Source organism: Mesocricetus auratus, unplaced genomic scaffold (assembly GCF_017639785.1).
Source record: "Mesocricetus auratus isolate SY011 unplaced genomic scaffold, BCM_Maur_2.0 Super-Scaffold_6730, whole genome shotgun sequence".
NCBI classification, from domain to species: domain Eukaryota; kingdom Metazoa; phylum Chordata; class Mammalia; order Rodentia; family Cricetidae; genus Mesocricetus; species Mesocricetus auratus.
The window spans coordinates 75,691,231-75,715,412 of record NW_024429184.1 but is presented as its reverse complement, the minus strand read 5'-3'; the positions used below and the strand labels follow the sequence as shown (position 1 = coordinate 75,715,412).

The 24,182-nt window shown below is 39.3% G+C and overlaps 1 protein-coding gene across 26 annotated transcripts in view; it reads right to left on the bottom strand.

Moving 5' to 3' along the window:
* St18 (ST18 C2H2C-type zinc finger transcription factor) overlaps positions 1-24,182 on the bottom strand; it is a 310,888-nt gene that overhangs the window by 30,841 nt on the left and 255,865 nt on the right. For all 26 annotated transcript variants that reach the window (XM_021223291.2, XM_040741550.1, XM_040741551.1 and 23 more), the window contains 5 exons: positions 21,659-21,793; positions 20,395-20,485; positions 19,116-19,220; positions 8,418-8,611; positions 6,191-6,402 (listed from right to left, as the gene is read on the bottom strand). In XM_021223291.2, the coding sequence (XP_021078950.1) occupies positions 6,191-6,402; positions 8,418-8,611; positions 19,116-19,220; positions 20,395-20,485; positions 21,659-21,793 (737 nt within the window). The remainder of the gene's footprint in view (positions 1-6,190; positions 6,403-8,417; positions 8,612-19,115; positions 19,221-20,394; positions 20,486-21,658; positions 21,794-24,182) is intronic.

The window sequence follows — 24,182 nt, the reverse complement described above, 5'->3', positions numbered from 1 at the left end:
TCAAGTTTAATGGCCAACGTAAAGTAAAATGCTAAATATTGTAGTTGCTGACATTTTTCATAAAAAAATAAAAAAACTTGGGTTAAAGCTGCAAACCAACATTCACATAAAATTCCAGACCTCTGTGACAGATGGCTTAGGAAAAAGAAGCCATGTGACTGGGCTGCAGTGTTTTATAGTGCAAAACCCATAAATAGTGCAGATTTAAGCTTTGAAAAATACCAACTATTCCAAGAATAGTCTCATATGTATGTATATACAAATATTAGTTTTTAGAGAAGTACTTCAAATACCGTTTAAAATTTAGAGATTCTAGGACCCATCATAGTTATTTGTGTTAAGTAATTGGAGTTGATTAGAAAAATCTTACTCCTAATGTTTGAAAGAGATATCTGAGCTTGCTGCTGCTCAGGGCACCTGACTTGGGGAAAGGGGATGTCATGTGCTGGGGATAGGATACAGATGGGCTTTAAGTAAGTGCGCAGATGCATCCAACAATTACACTGCAGCAGGAAAGTCCTTTTCTACCCTTGATGGGGGATCACACATTCGCAGCATGGGTTTTTATTCAGCACACCACCAGGCATCATCTTTCTGTGCTCTGAACTCCAAATGTCAGCACAGAAATCTGTGTGGTGGGAGAGGCTGGTGGAGAGGCGGGGCCAGATCGGCAGCTCAGGTAGGGCTTCCTTTTCACACCTTCTAACACTTAGATTTCTGAAGTGCTATTTGGGATCTTCATTTCAGGACCTTGTACTTAAAGTCTCCCTGGGCTGGCTATACACCTTTCAGCTTAGCAGGGACAATGTAAGCCATCTACTGATGCCGCCTTTGAGCTGCTGACCTTCTGCTATGGCTGTATTCATTGCATTCCGGAGAGCATGCACAGTGTGGTCATAACACTACAGTGCAGAGCAAAGAGAGCTTGAAAAACAGATTGCTCTGGCTTTCAAGGGCATGCTTTATGGATAATGACTTCTGGTGAAAGATACCAAGTTTATTATCAATGACAGTGAACCTGAAAGTTTACAGACCTACTGACTGTAATAATAATCTCTCCTAGAAGGTGAGCAGTGACCTAGATGTTCAACAGCAGAGATGTGATTAGTAACAGCACCTCCGTTAACTAGAACATGACCTGGTCAGAGAGACAGTAATAAGAGGACCAAAGGGCAGGTTAGAAAATCTTATACCACAGAAGACAGAAAGCACCCTCTCTCTTCTTATTCAGCAACAACTAATTGCTGCCATTGCAAAGATGATAAACATGTGAACTATGTTTATAACACAGACTTATGCTATGCAGAGAAGAAGTGACTAACCCAAGGTGTGAAATTTAGAGATACTTCCCCAAATTTCTAGATCTTTTTCAGGCAAAGCAGATATTTTGTATTTGAAATCATGCTCTACCAAGCTTGTGGTTTGACAGGGTATGAGCCATGAAGCATTTTAGAAAATAACTAAGGCTATGTGTGAATTCAAATTTCATTTTCAGCAATTACAGTCATGCTACTCACAACAAATTACTCAATATTTCTGTACCACTGTTTCTTCCATTGAAAAATGGAAAAATTACTATACATATTATAGTCTTTAGGAGGACTTAAAGGGATTCACATGGTCAGAGAGTTTATGGACAGTATGTAGCACATAGTAGGTATTCTATAAATCACAATCCCCAAAGAGACATAGCCCTCAGCTACTGGTCACGGGACTAGAGAGTCAATATTTCCTTTATTTACTTGTCTTGAGGCAGGAGCTTGCTACATAGCATAGGATGGCCTAAAGTACATGACACCCTGTCTCAGCCTGTCTGTTACTGAGGTTACAGGCTGAAATCACCATGCCCAACAAGGAGCTAGTTGTCAAATATCCAGCTACAATACACTTATGCACTCAGTTCTTTATGATCCCTGTTTCGAGACCCTCATCATCTTTCACTCACAATGTGAGGTACAATGTGTTCAGATGTTAAAATATGTTTTTGGTTCTAACCACCCAGGGGCCATCGGGGCTTTCCTGTGAGCATGCAGCACTAATGGCATGCTGTTTCTAAGCCTTGTGCAAGCAAAAACAGACTTTGAACTTTAAACACTTCAAGTAAGTGTCAAATTTTTGTTTTCTTTTAAGGAACTGTGCATATGTCATTTTGTCTAAACAGGTGGGGAAAACACCAAAACAAATAACAGAATGCTTGGCAAGCAGCAGTGAGGAGGATAAAGATAGACTAGGAGCATGTTCTACCTCTGTGCATTAGAACAGGAGGAGGGAAAGTGGGGTATATCCACTACAGGCTGGCATAGCTCTCAGGGACACTGGCCCAAAGTGACTAGCAAACCCGGGGTGCTTGTTCTCTGTCCATCTACATTCAGGGCTCTACTCCTATCTAGAGTCACAATGGTTGGGAAAAAGCACCTTAAGGTATGTGACACTAACCAATTTATGTTTCACCATTTATATTTAAAAATAAAGATGGAGGACACTCTTCATATCTTAGAACCAAGAACAGTAGTGGAATAAAAAGAAAAATAGTATTTCAGACAAAATCTTTATGATGCTCTTTTATACTTTAACTTTTATGATGTTCACTAAGAACTAAATGTACAAATTATTCTCTCCTTTCTTAATTTCTTAAACTGTATTAAAGAGACCTGGTAGTATTAATACATTATTCAGATCTAAGATGATTTTTAACACAAATAGTTACTCCTAATATTTAAAATGCAGCAAGCTCTGGTCTGGAAAAAGACCAGTCATGTTAGATATAGCCTGATGTTCTTGGCACATATATGGTATAGAGTTGGTATGTAGGGAACACAATTTGATTAAATTGACAGTAGTGTGAATAGCAGTGTTGATTATCTATGTCATCTATGATAGTCTGAATAGAAATGATCCATGTAGATTAATAGGGAGGTGTGGCCTTGTTGGAGTAGATGTGGCCTTGATGGAGCAAAACGTGTCACTGAGGGAGGGGTGTGCTTTGAGGTTTCAGAATCTCAAGCCAGGCCCAGTGTCTTACTTTTCCTGCTGCCTGAGGACCCAGGTGTAGAACTATCAGCTACTTCTCTAGCACCATGTCTGCCTGCATGCTGCCATGCTTCTAACCATGATGACAATGGACTAAACCACTGAACTATAAACCAGCTCCATTTAAATGTTTTCCTTTATAAGAGTTGCTGTGGTCATGGTGTCTCTTCACAGCAACAGAAACCTTAACATCATCCTTCTTGTGTTTGTATTTATGTAGGGACACAGAGTTTCCTTGCCCTCTGAAAACATTCTGAGTGTCATGCAGATCACTAATTCTGAACCTTACTTAGTGTAGAGTGAGTTGTGTCCTTGCGGAAAAATATGTATGTGTTTGAGGTGGTGTTTCAGCACTTTTAAGGATTTTAGGCTTTGGCCCACAGGTCACAGTGAATGTGCTTTTTAATTAATTCTCTGATTGGTGCTGTAAGCAGCCAAAGAGATGCTTAGCACAAATGTTTCTGGATGGGAACAAGGGGAAAGGAAGAAACCAGCCATCTCCGGTTCAGATGGAAGGCACTGTGAGGCCACCTGTGCATGCCCCAGCCTCCACACGCCCACCTCTACCTCAGATGTCCAAGGGTGACGAATTCTTTCCTTCTGCTTATCTGTAAGCTCCTTAAATCCAGAGTCTGAAGCTCAGTCTAAAGCAGTGGTTCCCAACCTCCCCTAATGCTGTGACCCTTTAATATAGTCTCATGTTTTGGTGACCCCCAATCATAAAATTATTTTCGTTGCTACTTTATAACTGCAATTTTGCTACTGTTATGAATTGCAATGTAAATATTGGTGTTTTGTGATGGTCTTAGGCAACACCTGTGAAAAGGATTTCTGTCTCCAAAGCTTTTGTAACCTCTAGGTTGAGAACCACTAGTCTAACCAGTGGTCAGGGCAAAACCAGTTCTTAAATTCCACTTGCCACTGTGATTCATATACTGATACAACTAGAATATAAGAATATCAGTTTTTCTGCATTTGTTTCTAAATATGAAGCATAGGAGATCTTATGGATGTAAACTTTCATAAATAAAGGCACAAAAACCTATGATGGAGAGAAAAATTCAAATCTAGTGGAGGAAGAATTAGGCTGGCATGCAATGCTAAGGGGAAGATGGCATCCAATTGCATCTTTGTTGGCCACAGCAAAGCCACACACTCAGCACGCTTTGCTTAGATGGAGGTCTGAAGAGTTAATTAACCTGTTTTTGTTTGGTTTCTAAAAGAGTTGTTTCAGCAAATTTATGAGAAACAGTTCTATATTCAGAACACTAATGAAGACAGAGTTCTACAGTTGGTATAGTTGTGTGGGAATGTGAGTAGCCAGCTATGTGGTTCAACAGTCCTGGCCACAGTGATGCTGGGGGAGCCATATTTATCCTATCCTATCTAACCAGTCTATGAGGGAGTACTTCTGATATGAAAAAATTTTTAAGATCTCTGGCATAAGTCACTCCTTTCTCAAGCTGATCTAAGCCCTTTCTATGTCCACTGTCCTGTCATCAGTGGAGAGTGGGAAGTGCTGAGTTGGATAGGACATTATCTTGAGAATGCCAGGTCTGCTGCATACAGCCTTGCTGACACAAGGAGTGGACAAACAGACATTAGAATAGGATTATTTGGCTTTTGGAAATGTGGCATTTGAACAGGTGTTTTTTCTAGTTAGAACTGTGTTTCTAAAAGAGAGCAGACTGACAAGAAAACACCTGTCATTTGTTTGACACCAGCAATTTAACGGAACCTGAAGACTATAGGTAAACGGAGCACTCTGGGAGCAGGGAAACATGTACATGTGCAAATGGACAGCATTTGTCCTAGTAGTGTCAGTCAGCTGCTTCTCCTCAAATACCCGTGATGGCGGACCCCATTTTCTATAAGATAGTGATGAAATCAGGCAGCAGGCACTAGGAAGGAGACACTGAAGCATTTCTGGAACCAGGTACCTCTATAATATTCTTAAAAATGAAAAATAAATCAGATCTTAAAATGCCAATTTGAAAGTACAGTTGTATTTTAAAAACCCTCAAATGCCTCTCCTGTGTCAGTAATTTTGACTAGCATTGTGAATTCAGAGACTTGGGTATTTTTTTCCGTATAGTCAGAGGATATATTTTTTCTTTGTTTAAGAACCTCATTTGTTTAAAGATTGTTTTGAGTGGGTTTTGGCAACCACCTCTTCCTGTGGTTTACTTGGCTTGGCTTCTTCCAGAAGCTAATTTCGATTCTTCTGTCAAATGCTTGGTGGCACTGTGCTACCTGCTCTCCTGAAGGCCTGGCACAGCACAGGCAAGCAGCTGACCACACAAGGACAGGTCTGTCCTTAAAGGGAAATGTCTCAGCTTGCAGTGCACAGACTTCAGGGTCTGGGAGTCACTCAGGAAATCTTTTATTTTAAGCAAGGGTAAAATCTGTGATGGAGAATGTGTGGGTGCTGTATGTTGGCTGGCTTCTAGTCATCTAGGTACATAGTAAGTTTTTTAAGTGAGGTTGTCTGTGTACACTGAAGCACTGAGCCCTTCCAGCCTCCCCTGTGATCTACAACATGCAGGGCCTTTGTACATTCATTAAGTCATCTAAATGCGAACGTGTATTTCCCACAGTTAGGAAAGAAAGGCTGTGGAAAATATGATTAATCTCTTAGGAAATGTACTGTGTTCACCAAGGTCCTAGAATTTGATTGCAGATTGAACATTAGAGCCTCTAGTCTCCTCAGCCTGCTGACTCACTGGACTGTGGGTCTCATGGGAACACTACAACCTAGATGTCTCATGGTATGCAGTGGTGAACACGTACAACATAAGTTTGCGGTCAGTTTCAACAATCTTGTACTAGCCACTGTTCCTAAATGGCTCTGATCTGCAGACGGCGAACAGCTTCCACAGCAGAGATGCATTTTAACAGGAACTCTCTTTCCTTGTTCACCAAATGTCTCCAAACAGAAAAAGTGATGAGATTATCCTCAACTACCCTCATAAGTCACTGCTCTCCAGTGACTACTAGACCTCCAAGATAAGCACACGTTCCTTGCTTGAACCCACTGAAAACTCCTCCCTGCTTGGGGAGGAAATAGGGGAAGTGAGTGGTTGCAGTGAGGGACATGAAAGGCGGTTGACTCTCAAGTCTCACTTGCTGGCCCACCTTCCATGCTCTTGGCCTGGCTTACCTTGGCATGCAGGCTCTGTGGTTTGTTGGAGAGGATGTCTGTGGCTTCCCTGCAGCGGGTGGAAAGGTTCAGGATGGCAGCAGCTGCTGCTATGTGGGTGTCTTCACTGCACTGACCATGGCCATAAGAGCTGGCACGGACTGTGCTCTGTGTGTGGGCGCCAGCACTAGGCAGCCCATTAGGAAATTTCACTGGATTTGAAAAATGCTTTGCTGTTGAAGAGAGATTTGATTAGCAATTGCATGTACTCGGTTTCAGTCATCAAAGATTTTTTAAGACAAAAACATCTTTCATTAAAATCCTGTAAAGCAGAACCATTATCTGTTGGTACTTTAAATGAAGGTTACCCAGGCAGGTTTTGCCAAGGTGCACAGAGCAGATGATGCGATTCTTTAAAGATGCCTGCCTCTTAAGAGTTCTTGTATTTTCTTTATAGGTGACAGAAATGTCATTACCAATGTTATAGGGCAGGTATATTTGCAACATGTATGCAAAATTGTAGATTAACAAAATGAGCAGCTCAGGACAGACATGTACACGTATTGAACAGGCTGGAGACAATGACTCTTGGGACCAGGCACTCTCAGGGACTGCTCTCACTGATGCTTCTGCATAGACACAGGATGTATTTTTATTACGTGGGACAAATGTTTGTTCTGTATTTAACAGGGAGAGAGGCGTCAGCAAGCTGAGCAGAGGACAGACGGCCTGTTCTCAAGGTGAAGAGAAAGGCCACTTAGTTACCAAGGCTGAATTTCTGTGTTTTGTTGTTGGCACCATAGCTTTTCTGAGGGACATGGTGATGCAGCTTTCTCTTCATTGTGGGCTGTTTGTGAGCACCATTCAAGGTCATGGGAGAAACAGCCTAGACATAAGTATATAAAAGCACCTAGCTGTTAGTTTTGGCTTAAATGATGCTTATTTTAAAGATTTACTTACTTGGTAAATAAATGATATTACTGAATATTATTCCTATAACTACAAGAATATAAAGATGTTACTAACTCTATTATGGTTTTTATAACTAATATCCAAACAATGTGAGTAGTGCAGTCTTCATCCACCTTCATGTAAATTAAGCATATATGCACATGTATACATTGTACATATATAATAAAATATTTAAACAAAATTGGGTTGCTAGATAAAAATCATTATGTGCATGCATTTTTTCTGACTGTAACAAGTTATCAATGGCTACTTGGGTTTGCTTGGTGCTGGGACCACTTTTTATTAAGAGTAGGCAGATTATTTTTTTGTAATTATGCAATGATGGATAACTGCTATCAAGTTTGCTGGCCATCTGGAGGGAAATAGGGGGAGAAAACCCAGACTTTGTATATCTAAGCACTGCTGTATCCATGGGATCCCATTGCCAGGTTTTAGGCAGCCTTCTAGGTTCCTACTAATGTGAGTCAACATGACATCATGAAGAAAACACTGGACTCACAAGATATTCATCCCATTCAGGGGTAATATCTGAAAGATTCTCAGATTTTGAAGGCTGTAATAAATGGATGGCTCACAGAGGACTTCGGTGGGTGTGTATATTTTATTGAAGGCATATTACCCACAATTTTTGGCATTTGTTCTCTATCTTTTTATTAGCATACTTAAAAGAAATGTAAAAACAAGACCACCAAGTCTTATACATTGCATAGCCATTCAGTTCAGTCTTCTCCATTGATGTGTCAGAATTACTGAGAATACTATTCAATCTATTTTAAGGGTTTCTATATTAATTAATCCTTAAAGTTATTTGATAATGTTTTGACAGTCATGTGTTTTTATTCTAGTAAATTTCAGATTCCTTAGTTACGTTTCTTGGATTTTTAAACTTTTCCTACCTTCAGTCTGATGGTTTTTGATGATTTCAGTGTTTTAAATAGTATTATATATTTCACCTCATTAGATTGCCATGATCACAACATGAATTAAAATAATATAATATAACAGCTGTCATAGCTTTCAATATATTAATCACAATCCTAATTATTTCTTTTAGCACTGCTATATTTAGATTCAGTAATGGCACTATCTGTGAAATAACGAATATCTTATAATATTCAGTGTAACTTGGCTATAATATTAGGAATAACGGTTAACTTATTTCATTATTCTTTTCTGCCATCTCTATGGAGCATGTGATGTATTTGAATATATAACCCCCCTCTATACAAGATGCATTTTAGGGTAATAACTGTTATGATTCAAATTTGAAGCTTACATTCAAGAAATGGTGGTGTTTTTTGTCCTTGGCCTGCTTGTAGGAAAGGACGTTTACCAAAAACTTGAGCATCAAAACTGGCATAATCAAATGGCACTTTCCCAAACTTCTCTTGTTCTTTTGATACAGTGGCTCTTGAAGAGGTGATGGCTTGTGAGCGGAAGTTAAATTCAATTTGCTTCACCAAATTCGTCCTGGTAAGAGGCAAGAAGTTTGAAGAAATAGAAACTGTTGTCAGGATTCAGAGTAGATGCCTGAATCTACTGCCTACCGGGCACAGAGACAATACCCAGCATTTAGGGAGGACCCACCCACAGCAAAGCAGATGCTCTGAGGTGCAGTGAGTAGGGGCTGGTTTGGGTTGAGTCTGGCTATGCTGTGACTCCACGTTCTGTGTACATTAACAGAGGGGTACTCAGTCCTTATGAAGAGGTATTAAATGTATTGTCATTAAGTATATTATGTATCAAATTGTCATTATTTCAAGATGTATCTAAATTACTACATTATTATACTAGTAAAGTTTTAATGTAATTGTTCCACTCTAAGTTTGAATTATATAGTCCTACAGATTTTTTGTGTCTGAACTAAACAGGAATGTAGCACCTGTGCAGCAAGTGCTGGCCAATCAAGGTAGAATTCTGCTCAGCTATGGTCTCTGTGTCAGAGACCACCAACAAATATACCTTTCAGGGTTTTCAGAATAAAAAATATTTCCTTTTATTATACAAGAAAATGAAAATGTAAAAAATGTTGATAATATCTTCTGGACTGCGTAAACTTCTCAAATGGTACATAAAACATATTTGAGGGATTCATGCTTTTGATACAGACCCAGGATCTCCCTAGTTTTTTCACCTTCTACTTCAAGGCCGTTTCTATTCTTCTTTGACTCTGCTGACCCACAGCTACCACACTAGGTTGGGATTCAGGCAGGTAACCTACATCTTCTTCTCTGTTCTCCATGACAGTCTCTCTGGACTTATCTTATTCCTGGTGTAGTCCCAACAGCCAACATCCATCCCCAGGGACTAAGCCCCTTGGTATGGGCCCGAAGTCCTCCTGGTTCTTCTGAACACCAAGGATTCCAGAGCCACCACACTTGATTCTGACACAGATTAAGCAATAGAAACCAAAGACTAAACACCCATTCCAAAAACCATGAGACCATATATCTACACAAAGAAACACCCGAGAGTTCTAACTCCAGATGCTTAGGTCCAAGCACAAAAACACAAACATGAATAACCATGATAATATGCCTCTTCAAGAAGACAGAAACCATGTTGTAATAGGTTCAAATAAATGCAAATTAGCTAAGGAATAAGACAAGGGCTTCAAAATAACAATTATAAATAGTTTAAAGACATTAACGAGGATATGAATAAATAAATGCCTTAATGAAGACTGTAATTGAATGAAAGCAATTTAAGCCATGAAAGTAACAACATGAAACAAAACAACAACAATAAAAAAGAATTACTCAAGGAAACTTAAACTACAATAACATTTGAAATGAAATACTTAAGATATTAAAACAAATCAAAACACCCCCTTTAGAGCTAATCCTCACCAACAGATTAAAAGCATGGAAAAGATAATTCCAGATCTTGATGACAAGGTAGGTAAGTAGGTATTTCAGTCTTTTAAACAATCTTAAAATCTTAAAAACAAACAAAAAACAGGCGCAGACATTCAGGCAATCCGAGAAACCACAAAAATACCAAGCACAGGAATAATGGGTATAGAGGAGGGAAAAGAAAACCAAGTAAAGCACAAACTAACAAAATCACACAATAAAATATCCCCAATATAAAGAAAGAGATGCCCATCAAAGTACAAGAAGCACAACAAACTCCAAAGAGATGGGATCAGAAAAGAAACGCCCACAACACATAGCAATCAAAGCACTAAGTGTATAGAATGTCTAAAGGATAATATAAGCTGCAAGGAGGAAAGATCAAGCAATATACAAAGGCAGATCTAGTAGAATATCATCTGACTTGTCAGTGGAGATTCTGAATGATAGAAGTGCCCGGACAAGTTCTCAGAAAGTACAGATGACATCCAGACTATTACATCCAGCAAAACTAACAACCACAAAACCCAGAGAAAGAAAAATGTTTCATGATTAAAGCCAAATTTAAGCAATTTCTGTCCATTAATCGACCTGTACAAAAGGCACTAGAAGGAAAATATCAGTGTTCATGAATACGACACAAGGAATAAGTAAACTGAAAGAGTTAATTCAAAGAGGAGAAAAAAAATCTCAACACAACAAAATAGCAGGCGTTATTAAACACTGCTCATTGATAACTGTCAGCATTGACTGTCTCTAATAAAAAGACACAATAAAAAGTTGGATTAGAAAACTGGATTCACCTTTTTATTATATCTTAAGATATCTACTGAATGATAAGAAACATCTTCCCATTTTAAGACCTAATCTTAAGGCTTTCCAAGGAAATGGAGTCAAGAAGCATGTAGGTGTAGCTTTTTAAATATCTGACAAAACAGACTAAAAAATAAATCTTATCAGCAGAGATAGGGAAGGGAACTACATACACAGTCAAGGAAAATGCACCAAGAGTATATTACAATTCTAAACATTTATGCACCAAACACAAGGGTACCCAAAACCACAAAAGAAATACATCCACTTTCACAAATTAATTCTCACACAATGATAATGGGGGACTACTCTCATCAATAGATAGGACATGAACACAAAACCAAAGAGGGAAATTCTGGAATTAGTAAACATGATAAACCAAATGGACCTAACAGACATCTACAGTCCACTTCACTTAAACACAAAAATAATATACTTTCTTCTCAGCATTCATGGAACTTTCTCCAAATATAACACTCCATATTATGACACCAAGAAAAACTCAAAATATATAAGAAAACTGAAATACCATCCTACATTTGACTACCATGGATTAAAATAGGCTATTAACAACAACAGAAACAGCAGAAAGTATACAATTTCATGGAAACTAATCAACTTACTACTGAATTAAAACTGGCTCAAGACAGAAATCCATAGGGAAATTAAATCCATTATTATAATTGAAAGAAAGTAACAGACAGCATGCCCAAACCTATGGAGTATAATGAAGACGACTCTAAGAGACAAGTTCATAGCACTAAGTTCCTACATTTAAAAATATAGGGAGATGTCATATTAGTAACTTAGTTACACAGCTGAGAGTTCCTATTAAACAACAAGAAATAATACTCAAAAAGAGTAGACAAGGGGAATTAATAAAACTAAAATCAATAAAATAGAACAACAAACCAATACAAAGAATCAATGAAATAAAGAATTGATTCAAGGAAATCAGTCAGATTGATAAACTGTTACACTTAACAAAATTAAGTACAAAACACAGAAAGAAAATAAAAATTATTAAACTTAGAGATGAAAAGGGAGACATTATAATAGACATTGAAGAAATTCAGAGAATCATAAGGACATATTTAAAAAGTTGTATTTTGCCAAACTGTAAAACCTAAAAGAAAAGGATGAATTTCTTGATATATATGAACTATCAAAGTTAAGATGAAATACACAAGTTAAATATACCCATAACTCCTAGAATCAGTAATTAAAAATCTGGCCCTTACCCAAATTTCCCAACTCCCCCAAAAGCCCAGGACAATATAGATTCAGTACAGAATAATTCCAGACATTCACAGAAAAACTAATACTAATAATCCTCAAATTATTCTGCAAAATAGAAACTGATGGGATATTTTCCAAATCTTTTTTGCAAAATCACTATTACTATATCACAAACACACAGCTAGGTGGTAACAGAGAACACCTTTAGTCCCAGCACTCAGGAGGCAGGGGCAGGTGGGTCTTTGTGTGTTCAAGGCAAGCCTATTCTACAAAGTTAAGTTTCAGGAAAGCCAGGGCTGTTACAAAGAGAAATTCTGTCTTGAAAAAACATAAACAAAACAAACAAACAAAAAACCCCATGAAGACCCATCAAATAGAAAATTACAAAACAAAATACATTGTGAACATTAAATGCAAAAATTCTCAATAAAATACTTGTAAACTAAGATCAAGAACATAAAAGATTACCCACCACCATCAAATTGGCTTCATCTCAGAGATATCAGGATAATTTAATATAAGTAAACCAATTAACATAATCCAACACATATACAGATTGGAAAAACACCCCTACATGCAGAAAGGACTTTTGACAAAATCTAACATACTTTCATAATAAAACTTCCAAAGAGACTAAGGATACAAGGGACATACCTCAACATAAAAAAGGCAATTTACAGGAAGCCCACAGCTAACATCAACCTAAATGGAGAGAAATTCAAAGCATTTCAACTAAAATAGGAAATGAAACAAGACTGTCCACTCTTTCCATACCTCTTCCACGTAGTACTTGAAGCCTTCACTAGAATAAGACAACTGAAGAAGATCAAGCGACACAAGTAGGGAAGGAAGAAGTCAAAGTAATTTTATACATAAATGATCCTAACAACTCCACCAGGGATTTTTAAACAGCTGATAAGCAGTAGCAAGAGTCAAAATTTACTCACAAAAATTAGCAGCCTACCTCTACACAAATGACCGACTGAGAAAGAAATCAGGGAAACAAAACCTTTCACAATAGCCTCAAAAAAATCTTGGGGTAACTCTAATCGAGCAAGTAAAAAAACTTTTATGATAAAAGCTTTAAGACACTGGAGAAAGAAATTGAAGAAGATATCAGAAAATGGAAAGGTGCCCCATTCTCATGAATGAATAGAATTATTATAGTGGAAATGACTATCCTACTAAAAGTTATCTACAGATTTAATGCAATCCTCATCTAAATTCCAACACATTATCAGGCAGGACTTCCAGTGGAGAGATTGGGATGCTGGCTCAACCATACAACCTTTGATCTGCAGTCTGTCCTCCTGTCTATGGAAGTGTGGGGGATTAGTTACTACCCCAATTGTCCTCAGAGAACCTTCATCTAGTAACTGATGGAAACAAAATTTCCATCAGTCAAGCATTGGGTGGAACCTAGGGAATCCTGCTGAAGAAAGGAAGGAGAGCATATATGAGCTGAGGGGTCAAGGACATCGTAAGAGAAACCACAGAAACAACTTACCCAGGTGTATAGGAGCTCACACAGTATGGGCCATCAGCTGTGGAGCATGCATGGGACCAACTAGACACTCTATACATGTGTGACAGTTGTGTGGCTTGGTCTACCTGTGTGAGTTCTAGTAATGGAATCAAGGGCTGTCCCTAATGCTTTAGCTGTCTTTGGGGACCCTATTCCTCATACTGGGTTGTCTTGTGGAGCCTTAATACAAGGAGAGGAGCTTAGTCATACCTCAACTTGATATACCATTGCTTTGTTGTACCCATGGGAGGCCTGCCCTTTTTGAACACAAAAGAGGGGGAGCGGATTGGTTGGGTTGGGGGAGGAACTGGGAGGAGAATCCGCAGCTGGGATGTAAAATAAGTGAATAAATCTAATTTTAAAAGATTAAAGTCTAAAAAATATCCAACATATTTCTTCACAGAAAATTCATATGGAAATACAAAAATCTCTGGAGTGCTAAAACAATCCTGACTAATAAAACTGATGAAGGTATTATCCAGATTTCAAGTTGTACTAAAGAGGTATAGTATTAAAAACTTCACAGGATTGGCATAACAGTCACACTGAATGACAGAATAGAATTGAAGACCTAGGCATAATTCTACATTCCTACAGACACTTGATTTTTGACAAAGAAACTGAAAATACACCCTGGTGTAAAGACAGCATCTTCAACAAATTATACTGGTCAAACAGGATGGCTGTATGTAGAAGAACGAATGTAGAATACTATCTATCACTCTTCAAAATACACAACTCCAGTTGGATCGAGGACCTCCATGTAAGACCAGATGCTATGAGTCTGACGGAAGAGAAAGTGGGGAGTAGGCTTGAACTTATTGGCAGAGGAAAGGACTTCTGAACAGGATACTGACAGCATGGGCACTAAGATCAACAATTAATAAATGGAATCTCATGAAGCTAAAAAGTTTCTGTGCAGCAAAGGACATGATAATTCAAATAAAGTATCAGCTTATAGAATACAAAAAATCTTTATCAATTGTACAGCTGAAAGAGGATTAATATCTAAAATATATAGACTAACAGCACTCTGACACCAAGGAAACAACCCAGTTAAGATGGGGTACAAAAATAAGAGGAGAATCTTCAAAAATGAAACTGAAATGGTGAGAAATATTTCAGAGAATTCTAAGTTCCTTTGTCATTAGGGAAATGCAAATCAAAACTATTTTGAGATTTCATCTTACTCCAGTAAGAATGGCCAAGATCAATTAAACAAATAACATCACATTCTGGTAAAGATTCAGGGAAAGAGGAACATTTACTCATTACTAGTACAAGTACAAACTGGTTACAGCATATATGGAAATCATTGCAGAAGTTCCTGAAAAATCTACATATCATTCTCAATCAAGTTCTAGCTGTACCTCTTTTGAGAAAATACTTAAAGGACTCTAAATCCTACTACCGAGATATATGCTCACTCACAAGCATTGACTCATTATAGCCTAAAGCTAGAAATAGTCTAGATGTCCCATACTGAAGAATGGATAATGAAAATGTGGTACATTTATACATTCAGATATTATTCACCTATTAAAAAGAATGCAATTATGAAATTTGCAGGTAAATGAGTTAGAAACAACTATTCTGAGTGAGATATCCCAGACCCCAAAAGACAAATATCGTGTTTTCTCTTATACACAACAATGTGTGTTTTAATAGAGTAATGATAGAAGTAAGGTAGGACCAAGGTGTAAGGGGGATCTTCAAGGAAGGAGACATAGAATATAGTTTTATAAAGAAATAAAGGGCAAACTAGGAGGTAAAGGAGGGAATATAGGGAGGGACAAGTAACACTAATAACCATTTGAAAAGCCATATGGAAATACACTTCTATAGAAGCTTCCTAAAATACATATGAATATATGAAAGAAATTTAATGGAGTCACCATATAGTGTGGGAGGCAATGTCCCAATTAAATATCTCATGCCACCAAGTAAAATCTTATGTACTAGGAATAGGTCACATTTTTTTCTTTGACCCAAAGGACCAAATGCTTGCTGTAGACCATCCTCACAGCCAGATATAACAGGCAATTTCTAAGCTTATTGGTTACTCCATACAACTTGATTATAAGGACTTTTGTTATAAAACATAACACTTCTGTCTTTGAAAAACCAAGCTGGTACCTAACTGGAAACTTCATCCCTACTGTAGAGTTCATGGTGCAAGGTATTCTGTGCACTACCAGAGGACAAAAGTAATAATATCACTCAGCTATCGCCCTGTAACTGACATCAGTGACCTGTATAAAAGATACCAGTAAATAGTGGCCCAAATGTTATAGAAGTCATCAACTACATTTTTGTTTTAAGATCCATTCCAAGAGATGGGACCCATTTCCAATTCTGCTAAAATGGTTAAGAACCTATTACTAGATTGGTCATGTACTTATGGGAAAATCTAAAAATACTATTATGCTAAAGGAACACAGCTCTAAAATGACTCCTAATGATACACTGCTATACCCATAGATGAAAGTATTGCTCAACCCCAATCAGAGAAGTTTCTTTTTGCAGTAGATTGGAATTAAAACAGAGACCCATATCTGGTCTATGTTCAGAGAATGAGAGACTTTTGAGCACTAAGTACTAAGTGGCATGTCTTCATCAAACCCCTCCCCTCAAGGTTCAGGTATCTACACAGAAGGAGAGGCGAAAAGATTGTAAGAGCCAGAGGTGGTGGCTAACTCTATGAAAAGAGTGTCTTCCAGATACAACATGAATGATACATATATGTATTCACAGAGGGTGTGACAGCATGTATAGAATATGAACAAGTTCAGACTAGACAAAAGTGCAGCATAGGGGAGGGGAAATGGACACAAAGTCCCACCCTCAGTGCTATTTGCAACTGATTCTTGCTGGGAAAGGGAAAATCAGTTTTCTTCACTGGAATGTCACTGGGTATGTCAACTACAGTCTGGAGCAGGCCCATGCCTAGGAGTAATTGATAACATAAAACAGACTCCATAGTGTATGTGTGTGTGCAGGGGCATGCACACATTTTGTTTTGTTTTGTCTTTTTGTTTGTTTATTTTGATTTTAACTTTTTGTATTATTTTGTTTTTTTAGAGTGGGGAGACAGTGAGTGAACACACATGCAGTACAGTGGGTAAGGACATAGGAAGAAACTGGGAGAAGTTGGGGAAGAGGAAATAATATGATCAAAATATATTGTATGAAAAAATTGTCTTTGAATAAAGAAATACTTGAGGGATGAGTGGATGTGACTGTAAGTTGGTTTATCACCCTGAAATTGTGAAAATACTCTAATCTAAAATGACATTAGTTTCTAAAGCAATGAATAAACAAGAAACTCAATTGCAACTTTTAGTAAGCATAATTAGGGAAAACAAGACAACTTTCCAGTACGAATGAGGAAACCCATGTTAAGATTTCTTAATCTATATATTTAGTAATTTGTGATCTTCATTTGACATTTTTCACTAATGTGACTTTAATGCTAGTTTTGACTCTTTTAATTGAATCTGTAGAAAAAAGATATCAGCTGGGTGTTGGTGGTGCACACCTTTAATCCCAGCACTCAGGAGGCAGAGGCAGGCCGATTTCTGTAAATTCGAGGCCAGCCTGGTCTACAGAGTGAGTTCCAGGACAGCCTCCAAAACAATACAGAGAAACCCTATCTTGAAAAAACAAAAAGAAAAAAAAAGATATCAAGAGAAGCCATACCCTGCGTGCCTCCCCCATCACCCATATGCTTTTTAAATTGTCAACATGATACAACCTAGTGTCAACTTGGAAGAGGGAACCTCAACTGAGGGACTGTTCAGATCACACTGGCCTGGGGTCATGTGTGAGACACTCCTTTGATTGGTGGTTGGTGTAAGGGCCTTGCCCTCCGTAGGCAGCAGCCATTCCCAGACAGGGCCTTGCCCTCCATAGGCAGCAGCCATTCCCAGACAGGTTGTCCTGGGATGTGTAGCAAAGCTAGGTCAGAGAGCAAGCCAGTAAGTAGTGCTGGAATTGGCTTTCTTCTTCAGTTCCTGCTTGAATTCATATTTTTAACTTTAATTTTGTGTGGATAAGTTTTCTCCATAAAGAGTGTGCTAGATCTGTGGGAAGTGGAGTTATGGGTGGTTGTACAGTGCTGTGTGGGTTTTGTGACCTGAACCCCAGTCCTTTGCAAGAGCATCCAGTTCTCTTAATTACTGTATTATTTCTCTAGGTTAGCCTACACCTCCAGCTTGAATTCTTGTTCTGACTCCCCTCAATAATAGATTGTGTGTCCTGGAAGTGTAAACCCGATAAATCCATTTCTGTTCCACTTTGCTTTTGGACTGAGTGTTTTATCACAAGAACAGAAAGCAATGTAAAACACCCTGGAAATACTAAAGTGCCTACTAGTTGTTTTTTCATTTTTAGTGGCTCATTGACAACAATGATTTGATATCTTTCCCTTAAAATAACTTTTATTACATGCATGATTGTTACATAATAAACTTTTCATTACCTTAAGTATCAACATTACTTTTTTAACCCTAGCATACTCTGTATAGATGGCATAAGATGCCAAGTGTAGGTAGAAGGGTTAATTGTCATGGGGACTACACCAAGAGATGAGATAGAAGACACTTTACTGCCGTGACCAGAGTTAGGTTCAGAAGACAGCTAGAGGTATAGGCAGGTGAATGGGGAAAATGAACTAATCTATTAGACATTAAAACAGAGGACCATAATCAGGAATCAAACTCAGTGAGGATACCTCACAGCAGGGTTCATGATCTGGAGTGTGCCAGTAGGAACAACTTGTGAGGAAATTGATAATGCTTTGTAATGAGGAATTCCTGGTTATATTTATTTTATCATATTTGCTCAGGGGAGTCAAACAGTTCCTGGTAAACCTTGGTAGTCTAGAAGATGTTTAGTATTTTTCCTGTGTGCTTTATTGGATTCTTCAAAGCATAAATATAAGCAGGTAAAGATCTTTGAAGAAGTCTCCTGAGATACTGAAGATGTTTTCAATAATCCAGTTGGAATCTTATTTTTTCAACATTAATTTTATGGAAAATACCTTTGGAACTACTAGATATTGTGAGGAACCTGGATACTTGGGATTATGGGGGATACTTTGTTACTAACTACCTGTCATGGTAGCCTGGTGCATACTGGATCTAAAGACAGCACATAACAATCACATATTTTGAAATGTTCATAATAGAGTTTCCTCCAGGCAGAAAAGAAGCCAGTCACAAATGGGCGCTTACCTGGTGTTATATTAGTGATAGAAGCTTGACTAGTGTATGTGATTGTATATTTCATTCCTTTAGGTTCACCCATATTATGCTAGCCTTATAAAGATAAGGACTCTAAGCTAAACTTCTAAAACATCGCCTAGATCATTTGAATGAAGCTATCATTCCCAAGCCTTGCAAATTGGCTGCCTTCATCAATCTAGTGATGACTGAGCATGACATGCAGACTTCAGTGAACTGACACACATGGAACAGAGACTCTCTGCTGGGTGGGCTCCAATATGAACAGAGGGTACCACCCAAGTCCTGACAGTCCATACCTGTGAGCCTTCTCAGGACAGTGCCCAGTTTGGGAAGAATCAAGTTGACCTTTGTCCTGGGTCATTGCCAACTTTTCAGCTGCAGCAATTGGACAACCTGAAAGACTGTTTGAAGAAAGAAGAGTTGGCAGAGGTGAGTGTGACAATGTGGTCTGCCTTGGCACAGGCACACAGCACCCTTGGTACACAGCAAATGTTGAGCCATATTAATAGTTCACTTAGCACCATTGTCATAAAAAAGATCCCAAAGGGTTTGCAAACTCCTAGCTCCATCTAAGAGGTGACAAACAGTGAACACCTTTAAAGAAAATCAATGTTATATAATGGGGAAATGTCAAAGGGATTCTGAAACTCAGTATTTTAAGTTCAGCACACTCATTACCACACACTGTTGTCTGACTACAGAACTCAGCATGAGAATTACATGATTATTTTAGAACTTGAGTAAAATTTTAGAAACTACATTTTATATCTTAGTTAAATTGAAAGCACAAAAATGAAATCTTTTGGTAGTATTCTTATAAGCCAAACCATAGCTCATAACCACAACTCCACAGGTAATATAAAATATGCACAGAAAAATAAAAAGATTCAGGAAAGATGACTCTGTGGTTAAGAACACTGACTAATTTCCCAGAGTACCTGGGTTTGATTCCCAGTATGTGTGTGGCAATTCATAACAATCTATAACTCTATTACTAGGAGAGACCACAACATCTTCACATATGTAGTACAGAGGTATACATACAGGCAAAATATACATACACATTAAAAATACATGATAAAAATAAAATAAAAATTCACTTAAAATATGCATATGTACATACCATGTTTGCATATTAATACACACAATGTGCTTTATTTTAAATTTTAATAAAAATGGGCATATACCCCTTGCATGGTTTAGACTCAAGGCCATGTACTATATAATGAAGCCCTTCTAAATGTCTGCTGAGCGGGATTCTGATAACCCATAAGGAATGCTGATGCCAACCTCCAATGTCCATTTGTGCTGGTGAGATCCAGGCAGAAAAGAATGTGCCATGTTTGTGGCTGTATGGTGTTGGAAAATGAGCATATTCAGATACAACTATTTCATTATTTTAGTTGTATCTGAAGTATGTAGATTTTCCCGAGATTGAGAATACTTGCTAGCTATTTGAAGAGGTAACATTTAATAGTGACATAACAATTCTCGTAACACATGGCATAGTATTTCATTTGTGGGAGTTTCTTTTGCATTTTGCAATGTAAATTATTGACAAGTCATCAGAATTACCTTCTGTGAGTGTTGCGGTTGCTGTTCACATGTCCCCTTCCTGTGCATCCTGGGGTGGGACATTTGAGCACATTCTCATGCATGGCAAGAACTAAGCACAAAATATCATGTTAAAGGGAAGAACAGTGTACCATACAGACATACATATTTACGTCTCCGTTCTACATTCAAATGATTTCAGATAGGCAGTCCACCATGGTTCTTCCTGGGATGTATTCATAGGGAACAAAAGCCCTTCATAACTTCAGAAAGGAAACCCAGAAAGTTAGTTCAGATCTAAACTGCTCTGGCTGCCAAACAACATTAACCCAGATCCCCTTCCACAAATGGTTCTGCTCTCAGTCAATTGAGGAACTGTTCTGTGTAGTTCTGGGGCCACACACGTGTGCTGGGACAGAGCCTGCTGCCTCTCTCATCTGACCGGAAAGGCTCATCACCCCCACCTTTCCTTCTAAGTACATTTGTCTCCAGCAGCAGAGAACTTGTTTCCCCACACAGCTCTTTCAGTCCTTTCCCTATAACCTGGAGGGAAATTCTGCAGGTAGCCTTTTCTATTTCTTAAGTGTGTTATTTGCATCTGTCTATCCACCCTTCCCTGCCAGGTGACTACAGGTAAGAGTAAGGCTGAATGAGGGGTAGGCCAAGGAACTGCTAATGCTGCAGCTTGCATGGGTGGGTAAAACCAGTGACTCACCAAATCCTGACATCTTGGTGATGTTAAGGGATCCCAACTTTTACCCATGGGGTAACCCAAGAACTGTCCCAATAACAAGACGAGGAATTGTGTAACATCCCAGTATTTTCAGCTAGTCCTTCACTTCTACATCCCAGAGCATGAAAGAACTATGGGAGGGGTGAGGGAGGAAGAGGCTGCTGTTGCTCTAGGGGCGCAGATGTGACAGGGCATCCTGAGAGAATTCCAAGGAGCATGTGATCTCATGGCGGGGTCAGGTCAGGAGGTCCCTACATCTAAAATTACTATTCCTGAATTTTCTAATATACTATATTTTAAAACAAGAGCTAGACTGGACATGGAAGGAGAGGGGCAGACAAGGGTTACATTAGTCAGACCTTGCTTCAATATCAGAATCAACAAATAGACACAAACACCTCACATAGTTATATGGAAATTGCTTAAAGACACATGGAGGTTAAGATTACATTTCTATTCCCAATTCTGACCAGATGGAACAGAGGATAGCTTTGTGAGGCTGTACTGTGTGTATGACAGCATAGGTGTGTCCTCAGGATAAGGAATACTCACTTTCCAGAGGAACTCGCACTTTGTGGGGGCACCCGGAAAGGCTGCGGTGGTGGGGATAGAGCCCAGTTACGTGCCCTGTGCCGTCACAGCCAGGGATGGGGCACTTGGCCTCCCTCCTTTCAGGCCTTGGTGAATCTATAGAGAAATTGAATGGAGACGCTCACATGGTGCTTCTTCCTCATCATTCAATAGAGTGGCCTTGCGGGGGTCACCAGCACTCTATTCAGTTTGCCATCATGAACATTCTTCTTACGCTGCCTTGAATAAAACCCTCAACTAAGACCCGTGGAAGCAAAACACATTTTCAGTTTTCTTGGATTCCTAAGCAAAAGCTGACACAGGGCAAGGGACTGTTAAAATACAGAGATGATTTTAAGTTGTCATATCGCATATTGTAGTTAAGTCTTTATTATGAAAAGTCACCCTGTGCCAGAAGGTGAACATGCTCCTGAAAAGAAGAAAAGAAAGAAGAAAAGCGAGAAAGGAGAATTTATTTAACCTCAAGTCATCCTCTATTGAGAGAGTTTAGAGAAAGGCAGTTTTAAAATTATGAAACAAAGAGCCCACCATATAGGCCTCTCCGGCTTTGTCCTTGTGGGTCCCTGGCAGCCAGTGAAGTTGGAAGTGGACCAGCTACTCGCGTACCAGTTGAGCTTGCTTTCTGCAGAGCAGCTGATGGGAGTCAGTAGGCTGTGTCAACCAAGTGAAAAAAAAAACAAAAAGCCAAGATTTTGAGTCCCCTGGGGACTACCTCTCAGGTGTAGTGAGGTGACCACAGAGGGAAGCAGTAGTCACTGCTGCAGAGATTCAGAACTGAGGTTAGGGGAAGCTTTTGGAGGGAAATGTTCTAGTGAGCATCAAGGAGATGGAAGTACAGAGAGCAGGGCTCCCAGCTATCAGAGGGCTCAGGATCTGGGATGGGGGGCTCCCAGAGTGACAGTTGTCACATGGTAGGAGCCCAAGATGGGATGGATGAAGATAATCCCATGAGTCAGGGTGTGGGTGACAGAGGTATATAATTGCATAAGATTAATGAGTGCAGAATAGGAGTGTGGATGAGGTTGACACCGACACTCACAGACATACGCATACACTTGCATAGGTGTACACACACACATGCCTGTGCAAACACACATGTGCATGTATGCACACAGACACACGCACATGTGCACACACACATGCATACACATTCACATCCATGTGCACACATGAACATACACATACACACATGTGCATTCATATAGCAATACACATGCATACACATATGGCCAACATGGCAACTATACTTGACATAAATTCAATGTTATGATCCAAACTGCCCCAACTTGTGCCCAGGATACTGATGAGGAGAAAGTGTGTGTGTGTGTGTGTGTGTGTGTGTGTGTGTGTGTGTGTGTGTGTTTGTTTGTGGTCAGAAAACTAGGAGTATGTGAGTCCTCAGAGAAAGAAGCAACGCGATGTGGACCAACAAGAATACTGAGCAGGCTTGTGGCCCATGGTGGCCATAAGTAACCTATAGGACCCTGCTTATAAAGCCACTGGCCTGGAGTAGGGGAAAGGGCCTTATCATGTGGGGATGGGAAGTCTACACCATCCTGCTCTAAAGAAACCACTCAGAACAGGCCACCGAATGGGATGTGTCAGACATCTCCATGGCACTACACTGCATGAACAGACATGTCTCTGTGATACCAAGTCACTCCAGTGGTTAGATTACAAGCAGTCCTAGGCAGATGGGGCACAGCAGGCTGTGTGTAATCCAATTACATGGGGGCATGGTTTCAGTAAAGAAGGAGAGGCTGAGGATCCTCCAAGTTGTAGCCAGCACTGACAGTCCCAGACAAGTCAGGAGGCTGGAAACAGAGCTGCGGGTACACAGAGAACAACCAATGACAGGGGTGCCCAGGAGACAGCATTATTAACTAAAGACAAGAATTAACTAAAGTGACTGAGGTGTGTGTGGTGATGGGATTGCTCCTTTCTGTACTCTATAAGATAAAAAAGTATTAAGATTGTGGTATTCTATGACTTTGTGCATACAAGTTTTACTTAACAGCAATAATGCCAAGTTTCAAGTCCATTTGGGCATGCAAAACCTGTAGGCAATTGGTCAAAGTCTTTGAAGTTTGATAAACATTAAGTGAGGGGTTTGACACCATTGCAAAGCACGACTCACAGAGGAGAAAAGCTACTGTGTCTATTTTGATGTGCTTCCTCTCTTGGATCTTGTCCACAGGATACCAAATTTCTAAGCACTGACAGGGCTGGCGGTGAGCACTTCCCCTCTCCAGCACACTGGGTGTCTGAGGGAAGCCAGAAAGGGTGTTGGAGATAACGGGGCTGGCACCTGCCCAGCTAGGGCCCACTGACAGTCCACTATGCACCTTTGTCTGCAGCTCTCTCCTGGGTCTCCCAAAACAAAGCTGCAGATGAAATGCTCTGGAGGGCAGAACCTGTTTGCACGATAAGAAACCCGAGCACAGGCTCAGGGCAGCTGCTCCGCCTGCCTCTTCTTTCATTTTCT